This window comes from Esox lucius, chromosome 9, assembly GCF_011004845.1.
Source record: "Esox lucius isolate fEsoLuc1 chromosome 9, fEsoLuc1.pri, whole genome shotgun sequence".
Taxonomy (NCBI): domain Eukaryota; kingdom Metazoa; phylum Chordata; class Actinopteri; order Esociformes; family Esocidae; genus Esox; species Esox lucius.
Genome location: NC_047577.1, coordinates 20,201,413 through 20,223,517, shown reverse-complemented (window position 1 = coordinate 20,223,517; position 22,105 = coordinate 20,201,413). Strand labels below are relative to the sequence as shown.

Below are 22,105 nucleotides of genomic sequence, written 5' to 3'. Positions count from 1 at the left end.
GATTTAATGAACATTTTGTTTTGCTAACATGTTTGAACACCGCCCACAACAGCTGAAAGGCACACTTGTGAAACATCTAGAATAGTTTCCACACATATTGTAACCGTCGCTAGTCTTACTGTAATGGTGAATACGGGTTGCCCAATTTGGCATGTTACAGTTGCTGAACAATGACAACTGTTTTGCATTATGCCTGCATACTGATGAAAGTAACAAGAACAGAAGTCTACAAAGTCTGTGACCCTTCTTGCTGCTAACCCAGTTACCCAGTGCTACCCACACCTCCAGTCTGCGCCCTTCCAGTTCACATCAACGCTACACTAATAGCTACGCTAATTGTGCTGTTCCACCTCGTAAACCAGGCATTAGTGTCGACCCCCGGGGAGCTCCATAGCAACCCTGGGGAGAGTCCATTACTGCCATTCGCTAGCCCTAGCAGGTACTGGAGAAAATCAGAACGGCATTGGTAAAAAAGAAAAACAGATAAAGAGACACACAAGCAGACAAGTTGACGGAGAGGGAGCGAGCCACACAGAAAAACCAAGAGCGAGACAGGAGGTCTAGCTCATAATCATTGTGTCATAATGATGGAAAACCCATTAAATGACAATGAGGACACCTAGATTAACAGAGGGGGTGTTTTCTCAAGCTCTGCCAGTCATATTGAAGGATAACATTCAATTCTGTTTCGCATGTTGCTCCAGTCACTTTGAAAGATAACATTAAAACCTGTTTCCATGGCAGATTCACTTAAAATCCTTGTTCACAAGTGAGTACAAACCACTGAAACCATAAATAGAAATCAGCGTACAAAAACAGACAGGTCCAGCATACAGCCCTAGAGGTATAGGAAACTGAATCGGTGTCATCCAAGTACCAACCTTCGGAGTAGTTGACTATTGCCACGAAGGTACCAGACATAAATACAAACGATCGACGGCTCATCGAATTCTCCACGGGCCCCTTAAGCCCCGCTCCGAGGGCCCAAAATGAACATTGCCAAAAATAGCGCCCAGGCATCAGCAGAGCCACAATGAAAGGCACCGTATGATGAAGAGGTAGGCCTCGTGATTAGATCAGACAGCCCCCGCGGTACCTTTATTGGAAAAACAAAAGGCGCAGTGAGTAGGTCGGAGATAGCCCTGGCCTAATGGCTAGTGTGATTTATACAAGGGCCGGGGGCCTCGGAGAGAGGAGGGAGATCGATCCGTCCTCGGCTCCCTCCCGCGCCGGGATGGGGACTTTGGCAAAACGACTCAAACGCACCTAATCACCCTTACAGGTAAGGACGTTACATACAGACACGTCTGAAGAAGGCCCGGAAGAACATGAAGGACGCCTGGGCCAGGGACTAATCTATGTTTCTTTGATCGACAAAGTCACCCAACTCTTACCCACGAGCTATTCCATTTAGAAACCGTTTCATTAAACGGTGATCGATACTCTTCAATTTGTAGTACCTCACAGTGCAATCATTTGCGGTATCAAACATGTAAATAACCCTTTTATTACTTTTCTGGGTTGTTGATACCATTAGTATTGACATTTCACTGCGCGGTTCGCGTTGTGCTGCAAAACGTAAGATTCAACGTCGATTTGATTTGACACTGGAGAACACGGTGACGACACGGAAACACGAAACGCCAAAACAACGTGGCACGTCACATCTGACCCCCCTTTTTCACCCTTACTTTGGCCGTATGACGATGACTAAAGCCCCTCCCTCCAGGAACACGAGCGTGTGCCCACTCATCCACGGCCCTGACTCAAAGGCAAAAGCTGCAGCGGAAAAGGTCCCCGGAGAGTCAAAGCAGATCACTGTGAATGTATGACAGGAGGACTGGTGTGGCCACTTCCCAAGGCAGCATCCCAAAAAAAACACACAGCCTACAATGTACTTTGCAGCGCAGCACAAAGGACGGCATTTGGATCACTCTCTCTCTCTCTCCATAGATAGGAATCAGAAGCACCTTTTTTTTCTTTCTCTCAGCTCAGCAGTGGCTGTCATGTCGACATTGACAAGAAGGTCATGGTGACTGGATATGAATTGCAAATTCGCATCCACAGCTGTTGAGAGCGGTGAGCCGGGCGCACACCAGCAGTGTGAAGAGCACTCGGAAACACGCCAGCGCACAGCGGGACAGGCCCTGACATACGCGTCACGTCCAGATCCTCTTTCACTTGGATGTGTGAAGAGTGCGCGCGCGTTACGGAAAGTGTGTTTCTTAAACAAGTGAGCCAGCGTCTTCCTCGTTTATTCATCGGAAACCACTGCGTAAAACACACACGAGCTCTGGTCCATTATACCACAGAACACAAAATCCACATGATCACGCCGACTTCACAAAGTATAAATCAACACCTCGTTCTACCCAAAGCCCGCCATGTGCTTGGGGTTTGGATCAGTCAATTACCCCCAAACCACCTCTTCGGACTGACTGCGTTCTGTTGCTCTCTTGCAGGACGAAGGAACATTAACCTCAACCCCCCAATCCCCTCCCCGACAAAACATCCACTTCATATTGATATTTCAGAACCATTGAAATGTAGTGCAAATGTATACCTTGCATTTCCTTATTTGAAAACCATCAGGTCTTGGGAATAATCAGCCCTATAAAAATGCAAATGAGGAGGCTGAATAGATGTCTTTCTCAGCATCCACTTAGGCTTGTGTTAGAGAGCTTCATTAATACATCAGTGACAGTCAGACAGGAGAGGGCAGGGGGAACATTTAGCTGTTTCCCCCTTCACTGGCACACAGATCTTATTATCGAGGTGCTACAGTTGACTCACAAATTACAAGGTTTGTCCAAGTTATTAATAACATCTGGAAAGATTAAAAGAAGTGAAGAGTGTTGTACATATTCCATCAGGCTACCGGAAATAAAATGTGTGCAGGGTTGACGTTAAATAACCCTGGGGGGGAGACAGAGAGGCAGAGGGAGACAGACAGAGAGGCAGAGGGAGACAGACAGAGAGGCAGAGGGAGACAGACAGAGAGGCAGAGGGAGACAGACAGAGAGGCAGACAGACAGTGAGGCAGAGGGAGACAGACAGTGAGGCAGAGGGAGACAGACAGTGAGGCAGAGGGAGACAGACAGAGAGGCAGAGGGAGACAGACAGAGAGGCAGAGGGAGACAGACAGAGAGGCAGAGGGAGACAGACAGAGAGGCAGAGGGAGACAGACAGTGAGGCAGAGGGAGACAGACAGTGAGGCAGAGGGAGACAGACAGTGAGGCAGAGGGAGACAGACAGTGAGGCAGAGGGAGACAGACAGTGAGGCAGAGGGAGACAGACAGAGAGGCAGAGGGAGACAGACAGTGAGGCAGAGGGAGACAGACAGTGAGGCAGAGGGAGACAGACAGTGAGGCAGAGGGAGACAGACAGTGAGGCAGAGGGAGACAGACAGAGAGGCAGAGGGAGACAGACAGAGAGGCAGAGGGAGACAGAGAGGCAGAGGGAGACAGACAGTGAGGCAGAGGGAGACAGAAAGAGAGTGGGATGGTAATTCCATCGATAGACACTCTTAAAGGAGTAAGTACAGAGACATAATTCTCTTTGCACAATTTAAAGTTTATTTGCAAATAAAGAGATGCGTCAAAAGCTTACAGGATAATCATCTAAGGAGTCTCTAAAGCATTTAGAAGTACATTCAATACTTATAGAGGAATGGGTGGGGATAAGAATCTGCATGGTCATACCACAAAAACAACGCATGTTCCCTATTCATCCTACCCCTTGTCGTGTATCTTCCTCTATGCGGTCCTAAAACCCCTTGGTCTGCATCTACACCCATCCTGCTGAAGATTTATGTTAACCTCGACACCTCATACTTCCTTTACCACAGCACAACCGACATTCCTTTTCTTATCTAAACATGAGGACTCAATACTTTAATCAATAAAAATACATCAGTTCAAGAAATGTCCATAACAAGAGGCAGAGGGAGACAGACCGAGAGGCAGGGGGAGACAGACCGAGAGGCAGGGGGAGACAGACCGAGAGGCAGGGGGAGACAGACCGAGAGGCAGGGGGAGACAGACCGAGAGGCAGGGGGAGACAGGCAGAGAGAGACAGGCAGAGATGCAGAGGGAGACAGACAGAGATGCAGAGGGAGACAGGCAGAGATGCAGAGGGAGATATTAAGTGAGAGAGAGAGAGACACAGACAGACACACACACACAGATAATGCAGACAGACCAAGAAAGTAAATCACCAGAAACTTGAGATGAGGTAATAAAGAAACAGCGTCTTTCCTCTCTATCTATCCTTTGGACAGTAGAAGAAGACAGGACACTAACATACAGCCATTTAAAAACTTCTACAAAAGCTGAGTCATGCTCCAGGGGTAAGACCCTCGCAGGAGACCAGGTTCAACACCCGTCACCACCATGTTTCCTCTTCACCAGTTTCCCTCTAATTCCTACGGTCATTAAAAGCCTAGGTTTTTTTTTTTAATGGAGAGTAACCGTCCACTCTCCTTTAGTTCTGCTGGCCTGCAAAAAGAAGGGATGAATGTTGTTGCTCTGGGTGGATTCGATCCGCAGTTTCCTATGTGATAGACTGTCTTTAACCACTAGACCATTTAAACAATAGGGGTTGTGGCACATCATACATGTGTAAAGATATGGTGTCTGTTTACTTCCTGCACTATTAAGTCAATTAGTCGAAACTCCATGTTTCTGAACACTAGGTCCCTAGTGTCAGAAATTAATGTTTTGGCTCACCTGCCAAGGGGACCGGTAGATGAAGAAATCCACCAGCCAAGCATATATTTTACCAGCCAAAATAATAAATTTCCTTTTTGTGTCATATATACATGAATTTCAGTACATTTAATTAAGATATGGTATTATGTTGAATACAAACGTTTTTATTTCCAATGACAAATTAGTTGTTTCTGCTTTTATCTGTAGCATACTGGCCACAAAGAACAACTCATCACCACAGCCTCAGCATCATACTGTAGCCAGCCTCTTGAAACTCCTTTATCTCCAAACCTCCAATTCATACAAAACGTTCTTTTTATGTGATGCTAAAAAGGTTTTTTGTCAACTTTCTTAACATTATTTGACAATACTTTCTTAACATCATTCCCTAATAACCCAAGTACTCCCCCTCAATTAAACATTCTCTCAAATTGTTCATGAATCGCCTCCCAGATTTACAACACAATGACTCTATTTGGGCTATGGCGAGGATCAAACACCGGTCAACTATGTGGCAGTCGGCATCTCTAACCACAACGCTATTTAACAATGGGTAATCAGTCAGTCACTGAGACATTTGCTCTTCTTGGCCGCTTACACAGTCCAGCAAAACCACTTCTATATACTGCCACTAGGCAATGACATTAGACTGATGGATGTTGATTTGTCATTTTTTATGCTGATATAATTAAGAGATTGTCATTGTGGAAATTCTGAAAATTTTAAAGGCAAAAATAGACAATGACAAATCTGTTTTGTATTCAGATATAAACATCTTATAGGAATGCATGCATTCTACTGAAGTGTGGTGGTTCCACCTAGCTATCTTAACATGTCTGAACTATCTGTAAGTTGCTCAAGACAGGAGCCTCTGCTAAATAAATCAAACATAAGAATGTAGGGTCTGGGCATGTTTTTGTATTTAAGCTACCAGGCAGATGCTGTTATCTAGGGAATGACATGCAACAGTGAGTGTATACACTTTCATACATTTTTCAAACTGGTCTTCCGTGGTGATCAAATCCAACAATGACACTGCCAGCACCGCGCTCATACCGAGATACATGGCAACACTTTGAGTCTGGTAATAAATCTGATCTGCCTTTGCAAATCCCGAAACCAAGTACTTGGCTTAAGGCAATGAGAGTGAATGAACAAAAGAGGCCCGTGGCTTTAACAGAAACCTGTCGTTAAGTTGTTTCATGTGCTTATTCATTCAGCTAGCAACAAAGCTAATCATTCCATCTCAGAGTGAGATCAGGTAGCACATAGCCACACACACAAGCACACACAACATGAAGCCCAAATGATGTCACCGACAATAAAATTGAATTGAAGTTCAAACGGAGTCATTTAATTTATTAAACAGAGAGGACATTCTTCGCGCGTTTCTTCGACTTTCTCCCCAATGTCACAGCCGCAGACGAACCCATTTGCCTCCAACGGGGTACAGGCAGGACATTCCCGTTACTTCAGAGACCCCTACATAAAGCGGTTGATTTATGAGGACAAGGCTCGGGCGGCTTATAGGGACACTAAGTCCCATTAAAAAGCCATAAAGCACTGTGAGGACCGGCGCGAGCACAGTGTCAGAGACTCTCCTACGGTGACTGGAGCTCACTTTCATTCACGCGCCGCCTCCCTGCTCACTCTCCACGTTCTCTCGGATTCACTCATTCCTCCCTGGACCTTCATTCACACCAGACTCTCTTCCTTCAGTCCTCCTTCATTCCAAATCCTGACCACACGTTGACAATGGCCTTTCCAACGTCCTCTTTCTTCTAATCTATTCAAATTCCCCCTCCTTCTCCTTCGCCTCCCTCGCTGTAGTCTCGCCTCTCCCACTTTCCCTCTCTCCTCCCCCACATACTCTCTCCCACCCTGTTGCTTTCTCTCGTCCTCTCCCTCTTTCTGCTGAGTCTCTCCATCAGTCTTTCTCTCTCTGCAGTCAGTTGCTCCACTGACAATTGTCATCCTGGAGCTCATTTCATCTTATTAGGGAGGATAATGGAAGCTGAATAGCAGTCCTGTGTTCCCCGGCAGAGAGCGGGGAACGTGCGTCTCCCATTTCACCCCCCTGAGACCCCACTTGTCCGTCCTCGCTGGGTTTCACTCAAGCAGGCATGAAACACAAGCGCTAGTGTGGCAACCCTGTTATTTGGGCCCTGGAGAATGTCTAAATGAAATACAGAGGAATGCGTAGCTTGCGTGTGTGGGTGTTTTATGCAACAGCACCTCTCAGGAATTATGTTCGCAAGGAACTATTTTGCAAACTACAATTACGTTCAGTATGAATCGGTGCAATTACGTTAGCGATCAACATATCCCCAGTGATATTGGTCCTTAATGACTCGATATAAAAAAGAAAAATTACCATTACGTTGTTCCAAAATTAAAAACATGTCGTTACAAATAACATTTACGGTTAATGGATAAGATTAACTTAGGGGTAAGGTTAGGTATCATTAGATTTCAGATTAAGGTTAGACGTCACAGTACAGAGGTTAGGATGCAGGTTATGGTTAAGGTTATAAAGACAGAAAAATACCTGTCTAAACAACCCAATCCCCCCCCCCCCCCCCCCCCCCCCCAAAAAAAAAATAATGTTGCCCCCCCAATGGAATTGAACTCCCAACCATGCAACTGAAACTAGCAAGCGTTAACGCTCGCATCCCCGACCGCAAAAGCCCGCCCAACATCCCCGACCGCAAAAGCCCGCCCAACATCCCCGACCGCAAAAGCCCGCCCAACATCCCCGACCGCAAAAGCCCGCCCACCATCCCTGACCGCAAAAGCCCGCCCACCATCCCTGACCGCAAAAGTCCTAGCTAACATTCCGGGCCACTATTTAACTATGAACACATTCATAACCTCCCATAGTGTCCAGGTTCTGAAGGTAAATAGCACCTCCCATTTGTTGACACTGAACGTAATCGCAAGTCATTAAGGACCAACAGCACTGGGACATGTTGATATTGAAGGTAATACCACTGCTAACACACTGAATGTAATCTCGTTTTCCAAAATAGCTAGAGATGCTTCCAATTCCTGTGATGATGTGGTGTCTTTGCTGTAAACTTATTGTAATGGCTGGTTTACACAAAGTGGTTTTGAATGAGAGCATGCATCCCATAGGGTTTAAGTCACATGTTGAAATACCAAAGAACAGTGTGACAGAAGCATGGACCTTCCAACATCAGGGGAAACATCATGTGACTCATTTTAAAAAGCAGGGCAAAGGTGCTCAAGGACTTGGTTCTCAGGGGGAATTCAAATATCTAACTCTCTTTCAGCTCCCTCCCGTCTCTCTTCCTCACCTGCTCACTCTATGTCTCCCTCTCCCTGACAAGTGCATTCTCTCTCCCGCACTCTTCCCATTCTCTTGTTCTCTCTCCCGCACTCTTCCCATTCTCTTGTTCTCTCTCCCGCACTCTTCCCATTCTCTTGTTCTCTCTCCCGCACTCTTCCCATTCTCTTGTTCTCTCTCCCGCACTCTTCCCATTCTCTTGTTCTCTCTCCCGCACTCTTCCCATTCTCTTGTTCTCTCTCCCGCACTCTTCCCATTCTCGTTCTCTCTCCCGCACTCTTCCCATTCTCTTGTTCTCTCTCCCGCACTCTTCCCATTCTCTTGTTCTCTCTCCCGCACTCTTCCCATTCTCGTTCTCTCTCCCGCACTCTTCCCATTCTCGTTCTCTCTCCCGCACTCTTCCCATTCTCTTGTTCTCTCTCCCGCACTCTTCCCATTCTCGTTCTCTCTCCCGCACTCTTCCCATTCTCTTGTTCTCTCTCCTCCGTACTCTACCTTTTGCTGGTGTCGCGGTCGTGGCGACGAACATGCATAGCCTAACGAACAAACCATGTATCAGCTCACTGTGGTCGGGGCTGAGCTACAGCATTCACACCTACCGTGTTCAGGCAAGGTACAGATCAGTCCTAACAGACACAGGAAACGCCGCTGAGAGCTCAGCACCGCAGCAACCTGAGGTAGTGTGGCTTTCTGCTGAATTCAGCGCTAGCGGTAGCATTTCTGGGCAACACCACCGTCCCAGCCGAAGCCTCGCAGGGGGACAAGACACCCCTCCTGGGTCTCAGACAGGGCCTTGATTCACACACCACAGAGCTCACACAGGCACTCAAGCAGACGCATGCGGTCAAAAAAAACACACACACACACACACACACACACACACACACACACACACACACACCATGGACTGTTTTCCGTTCGCTGTGCCAGAACTCCACAGACAGAGACGTCAGAGCGACACGTAATCCGTCCCAGAACAACCTCACAAAACCCCACCGCCTCACTGGCCTTCGCCGACGGCCCAAGCAGCCCTCTACGTGGTGTGCACGCTTTTGAACGGGACGCAGCAGAAACCAGCGCACGATGTGGAGTGTAGGAAGCCGTTTGGAGCGCTGACCGTACAAGACTTGTTAGGAAGGAGCATCACTGAAGAATTCTGCTCGCTGAACCCTTGAAGGGCACACTGCGTGGCTGGCGCTGGCTAATGGGGGGGGGGGGGGGGGGGTACAAAAAAATCCCCTACAAGGAGGGAATGACAAAAGACTGGTCGTCAGCACACCGAAGAGTGTTTATAATAGTGTCATAGGACATCTGAATGCTTGAAGACTGGCGGTCAGCACACCACAGAGTGTTTATAGGACATGTGCATGCTTAAAGACTGGTCATCTGCACACCGCAGAGTGTTAATAATAGTGTGTATAGGACATCTGCATGCATAAAGACTGGTTGTCAGCACACCGCAGTGTTTATAATAGTGTGTATAAGACATCTGCATGCTTGAAGACTGGTCATCAGCACACCACAGAGTGTTTATAATAGTGTGTATAGGACATCTGCATGCTTAAAGACTGGTTGTCAGCACACTACAGACTGTTTATAGGACATGTGCATGCTTAAAGACTGGTCGTCAGCACACCACAGTGTGTTAATAATAATGTGTATAGGACATCTGCATGCTTAAAGACTGGTGGTCAGCACACCGCAGAGTGTTTATAATAGTGTCATAGGACATCTGCATGCTTAAAGACTTGTCAGTACACCACAGAGTGTTAATAATAGTGTGTATAGGACATCTGCATGCTTGAAGACTGGTTGTCAGCACACCACAGACTGTTTATAGGACATGTGCATGCTTAAAGACTGGTCGTCAGCACACCACAGAGTGTTAATAATAATGTTATAGGACATCTGCATGCTTAAAGACTGGTGGTCAGCACACCGCAGAGTGTTTATAATAGTGTCATAGGACATCTGCATGCTTGAAGACTGGTTGTCAGCACACCACAGAGTGTTAATAATAATGTGTATAGGACATCTGCATGCTTAAAGACTGGTTGTCAGCACACCACAGAGTGTTAATAATAGTGTGTATAGGACATCTGCATGCTTAAAGACTTGTCAGCACACCGCAGAGTTAATGTACAATGGTTGTTTACCAGACTGGATGGAAATGTCCTGGACATTAGCGGGAGTCTCTGTGAATCAGTGTCCAAATTCGGAAAAGGGATAACGCAATGAAGGCTGATTTGTGTGTGTGTGTGTGTGTGTGTGTGTGTGTGTGTGTGTGTGTGTATATATGTGTGTGTCAGAGTGGGAGAGATAGAGAGAGACTCAAAGGGATGTATCAATTGAGGAGATTTCACAGACAGTTCCATTCACTCCATTATAACATGGCAAGGACAGTCACAAGACTGAACTCCCACACACACAGACAAGGTGTCGGTCTAGGCTACAGACAGGTGTGGGACGGCAGAGTTCACATGAGTCACGGTCAACAGTCTTGACCAGGAATGGCCTTTCCAACAACTCATCAGGACCTGTTGACGTCTCACACGGCAGTGACCACGGTGCAGACATGGTTTACGTTTGTCCTTTCCCACCACAGTATATACACAGTCCATGTAACATAACTATCCCCAAGAGTGAATTGTGGCTTTAGGACCCGGTTATGCGTGGCTGTAATGGTTGCCCAGCTCCAGCCAGGTAATATTGATGCCAAAGTCGCTTTTTTAATTAATTCACTCTTTACACTTATTAACATGATTGTACTTAGTCACACCTTATCTAAAGTGTTTCAGTCATTAACCAAATATCTACACATTCTGGTATTAACTATTGACAAAAAGGTGGTTCATACACAGCCAACGTGTTTCTCAACAAATAACAATTTAGTGTAATCCACTCTGCAATTTTCTTAAAATAATTAAAAAAAAAACACAGCTTCCACACACGCCCCAATAATTACTCCTTCCCCGCCAAAGAAAGTGCACAAAAACATGTTGTATCAAATGAATGGGCCATTCAGGTACTGTAGCGATACTGAAGACAGATCTGTGACCGGCGGTTACCTCCTGTGAGTTTGTTTAAACAGACAGGCTGACCCAAGTGCTCTGGCCATGTGTAACAGAGGTCTAATGACTCCCCTAACCCCAGCTCTATGGTGATGGAGCAATGCAGATGACTGACGACAGAGGGAAACGACCTCACACGCACTGAACCAAACACACACACACACACAGTGCTCCCCCGTGACACACGACCACCCTAACTCCATAAACAGTCTGACCCCACCCCTACAAAACTGGTGCCTAGGCAACCAAAACACAACCTCTAAACATAGGCCAATTCTTTTTTTGGCTGGTTGTGAATGCGGCACATGGCCCAGTGTGTTCCTTAAAAAGGGGGAGACAATTAATCTTTCCGTGCCATTGATCCCTCTGTCTCCGTACGTGCTCCAGAGCAGAGAATTAGTTTATGAAAGCTCACCCTCCAACTCTTACGCCCTGACTTGGCGGGAAACGTTCCAAGGGAGAGCGTAACGAAAATGGTTTACGCGTTATTCGATCCTTTGACCCAAACTGCTATCGACTGGCTGCGTTGCTTTCCACCCCTGCAGTCCCGGGTAATATAAATGTGACATGACTCACTCCCGTACCGACGTTCGGGCTGGAGTGACGTGGGTCTCATCGAAGAATTTGATCAGTAGCCATACGTATCCTTCACAGGCAGCCGCTAGGCGGGTTTTGATCAGCTCAAGTGACGCACGTCGTCGGGGGGCTGAATCATACTTGATGGTGCCAATGGGGACACTGGCTAATGCCAGGGGTGCTTTAGCCCCCTCTGGCCCCGGGAATGAGCCGCCAATGTGTACACAATCTGGCGTGCATCCCTGAAAGCTAACGTCAGCTAGCGTGCCAAAACATCTGGAAAGATTGACACTGGACAGAATCAGTCACCTTTATTCGTTAAAAACATGCACAATAGCCAGAATTGAACATAGGTGAATGATGCAACTTATGGGGACAGAGCACCCAAAATATACAGTGGAAAAATGACATCCCATGATGGGAAATCATAAATAAAGGATTGAACATTGGTGTACCTTGGAAGTCCCAGAATATCACATCTAGATAAATGGAGATGACCAGAGTTTCGGAACAGTTTCGGAACAAATAGCGGAGCTATTTTGTTGGCAGCTTGATATGGTGAGCACGGAGCATAGTGTTATTAGTCTCTGTGGGACAGATGGTCAGTTACTGATGGTCACAGCACAGGGAAAGAAACTGTTCATGTGGCAGGATTCTTTGGGCATAATTAAGCAGCGCTGCCTATACTGCACCAGTACTTAGGGACGAAAAGGCACCTCAACCTACACCAAAAAAAACAACTTGGTGTAGGTGGTGTGAGTGGGGGACCCAAATTTATGGGTCAAATTTAAAAGCAAATGAACTTGGTTTCTAGTTTTGTCTGTAGGTGAACCCATGGAGTAGAGAAATACCGGATTTTTATGATTTCACAGTAAACATTGTTTAGACATCTTTTTAGATCTATATGCCTTAAAGCTAAAAACCAAAAAACTTTGTTATTCTCCAGGTCAAATTAGTCAGCGAAATCTGTGCATACATCTTTTTTACTTGTTCACAAATGAACATTTGTTTTCTCTAATGTGGCATGGGTGTTATGATTGTGTCTAGTGCATATGGACAAAAGCAACGTTTGGAAGATGGTGCACGAGGATACAAATGGGTGGCTGGTTGTGTTGATCAAATAATTGAGGCCAATTCATTTTCAATGAGGGAAGCAAAGATTCCCATTTAACATTCAGGAAAGTGTAAATGTATGGAAATCCTTGGTGACATCAGGTCATCACTATTGACCAGGCAGATGTCACATTTAACATATTTGTTAGTATTTTATCACTACAAGTTATCACGGCAATCTGAATTTCATGTTGTACCGAACACTCCTTACAGTCAGCTGACCACATGCGAAAGGATACAAACGTAGCACACATCTTGAGACTGTTCTGGTGAGAAGTATAGGGGGCAGCAGAGGTCTAAGTGTGTGTGTGTGTGTGTGTGTGTGTGTCTGGTTTTCCCCAAAAAATTCTGATAGGATTCCCAGAATCATTAGAGGAATTGACTTTTCCTCCAAAAATGTCTGGGAAAACACAGAAGTTAATTTCTCTATTTTTTACCAAACCTGTGAGTGTGTTTGTTTGTGTGTGACGCTGTCGCTGGAACACCACAAAGCTCATTCATTATTTCTGACCGTCCTTATGTTCAGGCAGCACTGGGCTTGACTTTGGCTTGTCACCCAACTGACCCTCTCCCATTTTTCTTCATTTCTTTTACTTGTTTCCCCTCTTTCTCCCTCTCTCCCATTTAATCCATCAATATATATACTCTGCCTTTTCCTTCCTACCTCCAAACCCTGCGTTGACTTTTTCTATTACCATGGATAAGACTTCTATTAGCTCATTGCATTGGATGAGCAAAACAAAGCTAGTCGCGTTTACGCTTGTATGTCTTGACACTGCTGAACCAGCCTACGACTCCTGGCTCACAGAAGTGTTTGAATCTTACAGGGCTCTAAGTTGAATCGGGGGTGGAGTTTTGTTAATAGATACAGCCAAAAGGTAAAAAACTTGGCTGTGTCTACAATTTGATTTACCCTAACATTGTTCACTATATGCCCAACCTTAAATTAGGACCAAATAAAAAAAAATAGCCACTGTGAATACAGTGGAAACTGAAATAGCCAAACAGCCAATCAAAATAAAATGTTGGGCTCGAGCATTCAAACTGTATATGTGAAAACAATTTCAAAGAGGGTTATTTTCAGATTTTCATAGCTCAATTCCTTGTTAAAATCCCACTGCTCATGCTTTGAAGTCGACACAGCGTAGGGGGTACAACATAGGGGGTGTAGGTTCAAAGGGTCATATGCTACACGGCGGTGGTCAGAGATCAGCCAATTAAAAGAAGCGGATGAATCACCCAATATGTCCACTCTGAGAAGCTATGAAACCAGAGAGTTGGAAGAGATGACACATCGTGTATAGTCACAGACCCAGGATCAGTGTACCTTTTTCCAATCCCGACCATAACCTTTGGAAGAAAAACCTTGAATCAGACCACCCTCATCCGACTTCCATTTAACTGCAACCTGCTGTCCTGGGACGTCATTTAATTATTTCTCAGTCAGTAGTACACCAACAGTAAAATGGCCTCCGTCAGGTTGACCGAGACCAGGACAAGCGCCATAAAAAGCTTTAATAATATCTCTACCTCACCATCTTCCCTGCTCTCTCTCTTCCTCCTGTAATGACATCCTGCCATTTTACGACCCTGATTCCGAGGAAAAAGCCAAAAGATTAAATGAATAAACCATGGTAATTACAGCTTAGAAGTGGGTGACCTTGATGAATGCTCACGACTAAAGAACATGAGTGTTTTAAAGTGAGGTAAGAAAAGTATCAATTAATTGTAGTCTGGTGAGTATTAACTACAACCCCGTTTCCCAAAAAGTTGGGACGTGGCGTAAAATGCATAAAAACAGAACGCAATGATGTGAAGATCATTTAATCCCTATATTTAATTGAAAATAGTCACTTTATTTAGTAGAAATAAAACCCATCTTAGTACACTGCCATAAAAAAATGAATAAAATGAACAAGCAGCACAATCCTCAACATTTCTAATTGTCAGGCACTGCTGAACATTTAATGCTGGAGCATAACTTTTTAACATAAACTTGCGCAATCGACTCTTTACAGTACATAAAGTGTTATATGTCTGAACAAGAAACAAGCATTAGGACACTGTCACACACACACACACACACACACACACACACACACACACACACACACACACACACACACACACACACACACACACACACACACACACACACACACACACACACACACACACACACACACACACACGCGCCATAACATTACGACCACTGACAGGTGGAGTGAAGAACCCTGATTATCTTGTGATCATGGCACCTGTCATTGGGTGGGATATATTGATGTGTCAGAAGCAGGAAAAATGGGCAAGTGTAAGGATCTGAGTGACTTTGACAAGGGCCAAATTGTAATGACTGAGTCAGAGCATCTCCAAAACTGCAGCCCTTGTGGGGTGTTCCCAGTCAGCAGTGGTCAGTATCTACCAAAAGTGGTCCAAGGAAGGAAAAGCGGTGAACTGGTGACAGGGTCATGGGTCAGTCAAGGCTCAATGATGCACGCAGGGAGTGAAGGCTGGCCCGTGTGATCCGATCCAACAGTCAAGCTATTGTAGCTCAAATTGCTGAAAAAGTTAATGCTGGTACTGATAGAAAGGTGTCAGAACACACAGTGCATCGCAACTTAATGTGTATGGGGCTGCAGACCAGTCAGGGTGCCCATGCTGAACCCTGTCCACTGCCGAAAGTCCCTATAATGGGCACATGAAAATCAGAACTGGACCACGGAACAATGGAAGAAGGTGGCCTGATCTGATTAATCACGTTCTCTTTTACATCACGTGGATGGCTGGGTGCGTGTGCGTCGCTTACCTGGGGAACACAGGCACCAGGATGCACTATGGGAAGAAGGCAACCCGGTGGAGGCAGTATGATGCTTTAGGCAATGTTCTGCTGGGAAACCTTGGGTCCTGCCATTTATGTGGATGTTACTTTGACAGGTACCAAAGCACGTACCTTAGCATTGTTGCACCCTTTCATGGCAATGGAATTCCCTGATGGCTTTGGCCTCTTTCAGCAGGATAATGCACACTGCCACAAAGCAAAAATGGTTGAGGAATGGTTTGAGGAACACAACAATGAGTTCAAGGTGTTGACTTGGCCTCCAAATTCCCCAGATTTAAATCTAATTGAGCATCTGTGGGATGTGCTGGACAAACAGGTCCGATCCATGGAGTCCCCAAGCTCACAACTTAGAGGACTTAAAGGATCTGCTGCTAACGTCTTGATGCCAGATACCACAGCACACCTTCAGAGGTCTAGTGGAGTCCATGTCTCAACGGGTCAGGGCTGTTTTGGCGGCAAAAGGGGACCTACACAATATTAGGCAGATGGTCATAATGTTATGGTTGATCGGTAAGGACACACACAGACAAGGACACACACATGCACATGCGCACACACACGCACAGACGTGTGCACACACCAAAATCCATAGACAGACAAAGGACACACACACACACACACAGATAGACACAAACCAACAAAGATACCAACAAAGTCCCACACAGCCAAAGACACAGAAACATGCACCAATTACCAGTTTGGAAGGAAATTCTAATCTGGCTTAAACCAAGGCTGACGCCACATATTACCCATATATAGGGTGTGTGTGTGTGTGTGTGTGTGTGTGTGTGTGTCTAAATAGGGTAATTTTATTTAAAAAAAATTGTTTCGTTTTTACTTGAAAATTGTGTGTTATTGTGTGTAAAGAAAGACGGAACAATTTAGATTTCATGTGGTTTAATTTCAGCCAGCAAGGCAACCAAAGGTGAACATTTTGAAACAGGGTGGTGACTTTATACCCCCACTGTATGTGACAGAGTGTGTTTACTTGTTATAAATAGGTCTTCTCATTCAAGCGCATTAAACAAAGTGCCAGTCTTTCTTTAGCGACATTCTCAATGGACATGCCAGGAAGTGTCAGGAGTTTCCCCTTCGCAGAGAATGGAAAAACAATCCATAAAAACCTGAGACAGGTGAGGTCTTATGAAGGTCACTGGGTCAAATGGCAAAAGTTCACCTCCAATCTGGTTATGCAAACTCAGAAGATGAGAAACGGATTATATATACACACATATATATAAACTTTCCCGTCAATGGAACATTCTTTCCTTGGAAAGAACATTCAAAAATAAATTGTCATTAGCACAGGCCTATTTGTACAGAACTGAAATCGGGCTTATCGGAAATAGAAATGTTGTTCTTGAATGACAAATGACATTCAACTTCTTGTTTTTTTATCTCTCACACTGTCAAAGCTCAACTTCTTCAAAACGTGTGAAGCTAACAAAAAAATAGCACAATTTGATTATCTGGAATTCAGTCACTGATAGCAACTGTTGTCATGGGGACAGAAGGATTACCGCTAGTCAAGGTTTGCCCAGAAAGTTCCAGTATGAGGGACAAATAAGTGCTACTTTAAGTACAATGGAATCCCACTCTGAATACACAATGTGCTGGACTCAGACTTAAAAAGGACTCTTGGAACTATTCAGAGTTTAGATTAGTTCCCATGGATTCACTCTTAAAGGGGAAGAACATTCACATAGCCAACTTGTTCAAATCATAAGCTGCCCTGAGAACAGTTTCTTATATAGTGATCTCACCTTGTCTAAAAGTGACCTCATCGGGTCGGAGACATCACTACCAATCCCGATCAGAATCGGGGTTCAGGTGGGCGGCAGGCTATTTAGAGAGGAAGATGCACCGCTCTGTCTGTTTTTAAATGGGCTAGATCCGGTCGTCACTCGTATTTTCTCTTGATTTATTTGCCAGTTTGGGCTTCTCAGACGGAAGGAGACTTCAGATGGATGATTGTGATGTGCTTTGAGGTGGTTCCATGGATGGCTCGTTGGTTCAGTTCAATGTGTGGGGCATTTTTATTCTATCCCTCTCTCTGACAGGCACACTTAACACCGATTCTCAAATTAGCCTCACACTAATTTGCCAATTAGTGCATATGGACAACATGAAAATCATCTCTGGTATATGGTTCGTTCATGCAAAGCAATCCATCTCCCACATCAAAAGCCAGGGGGTTGAAAGATTAAAAAAAACTAGAGAAAAAAAGGGAGAAAGAAGGAACAAGAGAAAAAATTGAAGAGATGGAAAGATGGAACGAGATGCAGAAACAAGAGCCTCATAGCAAAAGGACAACAATTCGTAAAAGACCATGCAAATTGACATTTCTATAGAAATGACAAAGTACCAAGTTGCCTTTTAACACCCACCGCTCGTTTGAAGTACAGTGATGGGAAAATCATGCAAGCAATTCAGTGCTGGAGAGAGATGAGAGTAGAGGTCCGATAGTCCTTAATTCCGGGACCCATTACCTTGCATTGCTCACCACCAAACAGCGCAAATCACTGGAATCAAATCAAGCCTTATTTAAAAGGTTCAGGATATTTTCAACGGGTGCCCCACCCCACCCCACCCCACCCCCACCCCCCCCATACAGTGTGCATGTGTGCACACAGCCACTTACAGATGTCCTTGCAGACGTACATAGGAACATGCAGCATGATAAACACCCCTCCGCCAGCAAATTAGTGACCGTGAATTTGGCTATGCCTGGAATTTTAAGCAGCTGGACTCCCTTGTGACATGTCTCATGTGCTCTCTCGATTTTCTCTCTCCCTCCATTTCTCTCTCCCTCCATTTCTCTCCCTGTCTTTAGGTCTCTCCCTCAAAGCTCCACATCAGATCAACCTGAAAGCTGCATCAGATTTGATAATGGATCGCAGGTTTATTCACTGTTCTAATGGTACAGTTAACCAGTTTAGAATAGTAATAAGGCTACACAAGGTTTTGTGCAATACGCTTTGTGTCGAGGCTAAGAAAAACATGTAGCTGTGGTATATTGGCTGTATCACACATCTCTCGCTTAAATGTCAGACTGAACAAGAGCCTTCTCTTTTCTTAGAAGGTCAAGTCAAACTTTTTTCTCACTGCAACACTAATTCACCAGAGCCAGCAGTCAGTGAAATGTAGTTTCAGTCACATGCCTTCTGTTGGCCACCCGCAACTGGCCAGCTGCAGAGCCGGAAAGGCTGGGTGAGAGGTTTCGCTGACCCTACGCTTTTCACCTCCACCTGAGACAATCGATGCACCACCTCGGCTTTAATCACAGCTGGCCGTAGGGGGCCGGGCGGAGCGGAGAGGAAGCTATGGTGGTTGGACTGGACTGTCAGACGGGATGAATTTGTAATGGCCAGAGAGTGTGTGTGTGTTGTAACATGTGTGGGAGGGAGGGATGTCTTTGGCCTTCCATAGACGTCAATTTGTAACGACCAGCGTGTTCTCTTCTGTGTGTTTTCTCTCAGGACATCTGTTGCCTCTGTCGAAAAGGACTATGACTCATTGATTTTTGCAGGGCTGTGGTCGGCCATGATCCCCTAAAGAGCATTTAGCACCGCGTGGGAGGTCGAAGTGATTAGCCTAGTCACAATTTATGCTGCTACCATTTGGGCGCTGTGCAAGTTTGTGTATTGTTGTGTTTGCATACCCACGTGGAATAACATTTGGGTTGGATTGAGTTAGCGTTACCTCAGCCATCCAGAGTAAAAATAAAAAAAAAGATATATGTATATATATATAATATATATATTATTTTGCTAGCGTTTTCTCTTGGATGAACTGGCCTTACAGTGTGAACGCACAATGAACTGGGACATTTATTCTGAAAAGGCATTTTACAGCTCCTTTCCTCAACTTTCCTGATCTCATTTGATGGGTGGAAGCAATATGGTGGCTGTCTGTGTAGACCTATTATCATGAAAGACAAGGGAGTAATAAAAGAAAGCCCAGACTAGAAGGCTTACATTCTCCCCTCATCCACCCAATGTTCTTCCACAGCCTCCTTCAGAGGTAACATATGAGCCTGAAAGACAGAGAAATAAGAGGAAATGGAAGATACAGAATGACAGAGCGAAAGAGCCGGATAAAATCAACACCCCATTCACATGTGCTCTTTACATCCCAGGGTCACAACCCGACTTGAGTCGCATCTATCTCAAAACAGACGGTGAAATCTCAGAGAGAAACAAACGAACGGTTACCCACAAAAGCTCGATTGCTTCATTTCCTGTCCATTGACATGACTGATTCGAGGTGCTTTTGTCCGTGGGACGGAGGCTCTCGCCGAACACACCGCGGCAGAAGGCACACTGGGCTCTCCACTCGTGCGTCCAGTGACGTGCACAACAACGCGACATCTCATCACTTTCCCTCTCCTGTTGGCGGGCACCAGAAATAACAACGAACCCTGCTGTGTCTTGACCCAAATCGACGGCCCAGAGCTAGCCACCACAGTGTTTTGCCGAAAAGCAGGGCTGCCTGGTCTACATGTGGCGCATGGCGTATTGAAGGGCTGGATTTTGCAAACATTTGTGAATGGCAAAAAAACCAAACAAAACGTCTTGGTGCTTTAAAACCCGGTGTTATTTAAGCTACTGTGTTCAACAGTATGGAAGAAAATACAGAGAGAGAGAGAAAGAGAGAGAAAAGAAGAGATTGAGGGGGAGTACGAGAAAGAAGAGCCAGGGGGGTTGACAGAGAGAGAGAATAAGAGAGGGATATGGGGGGGGGGTACCCAGAGAGGGAAAGAGGACAGAACACACCATAGTTACTTGCGAATGACGAGCGGCGTGGTAACCGCTCCTCCACCTGAGCCAGCCGGCTGTTTCTGAGCTACAACCACGTAGAGCCCCATAGAGTCCCGTAGAGTCCCGTAGAGCCCCGTAGAGCCCCGTAGAGTCCCATAGAGCCCCGTAGAGCCCCGTAGAGCCCCGTAGAGCCCCGTAGAGCCCCGTAGAGGAGAGTCCCCAGCCCTCTGCCAGTCACCGTGGAGCACATAATCAACCGCCGTTCCATCTCCAACCCTGCTTTGTTGACCCACCACATACAATCCCACAGGTTCTCAGTTTAACGGCTATGGCCGCGGCGAGGCCAGACGGAACGCCTCCGGAAACCCCTTCAGAGCAGAGATACGGAGACGCCAAGGCCGAAGGGATCAGAGATTGGACGAGCGAGTCCTGAAGGAGGACGCGGGGGGTGGGATGGGGGGGGGGCTGTCATAGTTGAAAGGTGTTGCGATGAGACGTGGCACACATACATGTTCGAGGGCGGTGACCCTTCAGGTTTATAATTCAAGTCAGTCGTTCACATGCAACACATTCGCACGCGCACGTCACAGTGTGCATCCCCTTCTAGACATTTCGTGTTCTCCCACGAACACAAGTCTCCGTAACATCACCAGCATGGGCTGAAGCAATGGATCAACCTGACAGAGCACACAGGAGGACCAATTTCCAGTTTCTGTGGTTTTCTTCAGCATTTTAGAATTGCCATGGCGTTTGTCAATGAGGTCTTACCACCGGATATTGTGGATTTAGTGCATTCTAAGGATTTTGGGGGAATTCAGTCCTGTTTGGGTTTATGGAAAGAGAAAAAACATGCAAAAACTAAATGGCGACAAAACTGCAAGAGAAAGCAGGAGAACCTGCCAGTAACTGAGACAAGGTTGGATAGTGTTACTGTAACCAGTAAGTAAGTGTAAGCTTGGGGGTGAATCAGTGTTGTACAGCAGACGAGTAATCAAAATGGCCACAAACCAGGTTAAAAATAGCAATTGTAAACAGTGCAGCATAACAACTTGATGACTAAGCATCCAAAATCTGAGGTAAAGTGGGCGAGACAGACTACTTTATACATCCAGGCGCATGAAGCAGTCGGCACACGTCCCTGCAGCTGATTGGCAGACGATTCAGCGCTTTATGATGCGCCATAAAACCAAACAAATACTGCATCAGAGGCCAGCCAGTGCTGCAGTTAGGGGGTTCTGTTGTGGCCAGAGTTGAAATAAGGCCACATGACAGCCAATACACGCCTTGTGCTTGAGGTCAATGCCACGACTCTATAAACTACAGGTCTGACTTTCACACACCATGAGGTCTGTAGAATAGCCTGCTAACCTTTAAAAAGACTCACAAACCTGAAGGAGTGTATGAGCATAGGTATACAGACGGGGATATTCAGGTAGAGGCTAACCTTAGTATAGTTGGTGGCTAATCTGGTTATTTGTTTCCGTTTTTGTCTTTAGGTTCATCCCATATAGACCCTGGTCAAAGTTAATGACAGGCATTATAAAGGTAATAGAGTGCAATTCGGGATACAGCCCAGTTATGCCTTGCCAGTGGTAAGCGAGATGGATAAGAGAGGGAAGATTAAATCTACTGGAGGATGTTGCATGAAATACTGGGAAACAGCAACAGATACACGCACGCACGCACGCACGCCCATTTCCTGGATCTTTTGCGCCCGCCCATCTGGTTCC

At 45.7% G+C, this 22,105-nt stretch overlaps 1 protein-coding gene across 6 annotated transcripts in view; it reads right to left on the bottom strand.

Moving 5' to 3' along the window:
• The window catches only part of pitpnc1a (phosphatidylinositol transfer protein cytoplasmic 1a), a 74,996-nt gene that overhangs the window by 31,814 nt on the left and 21,077 nt on the right, over positions 1 to 22,105 (bottom strand). The window contains exon 1 of one of the 6 annotated variants that reach the window (XM_029122006.2): positions 20,391 to 20,465. The exons of 4 other annotated variants lie outside the window; for them this stretch is intronic. In XM_029122006.2, coding sequence (XP_028977839.2) covers positions 20,391 to 20,393 — 3 coding nt within the window. In that variant the 5' untranslated portion in view covers positions 20,394 to 20,465. Of the gene's footprint in view, positions 1 to 8,615; positions 8,782 to 20,390; positions 20,466 to 22,105 lie in introns of those variants that run through there. One more of the 6 variants, XM_029122007.2, reaches the window with a different exon arrangement.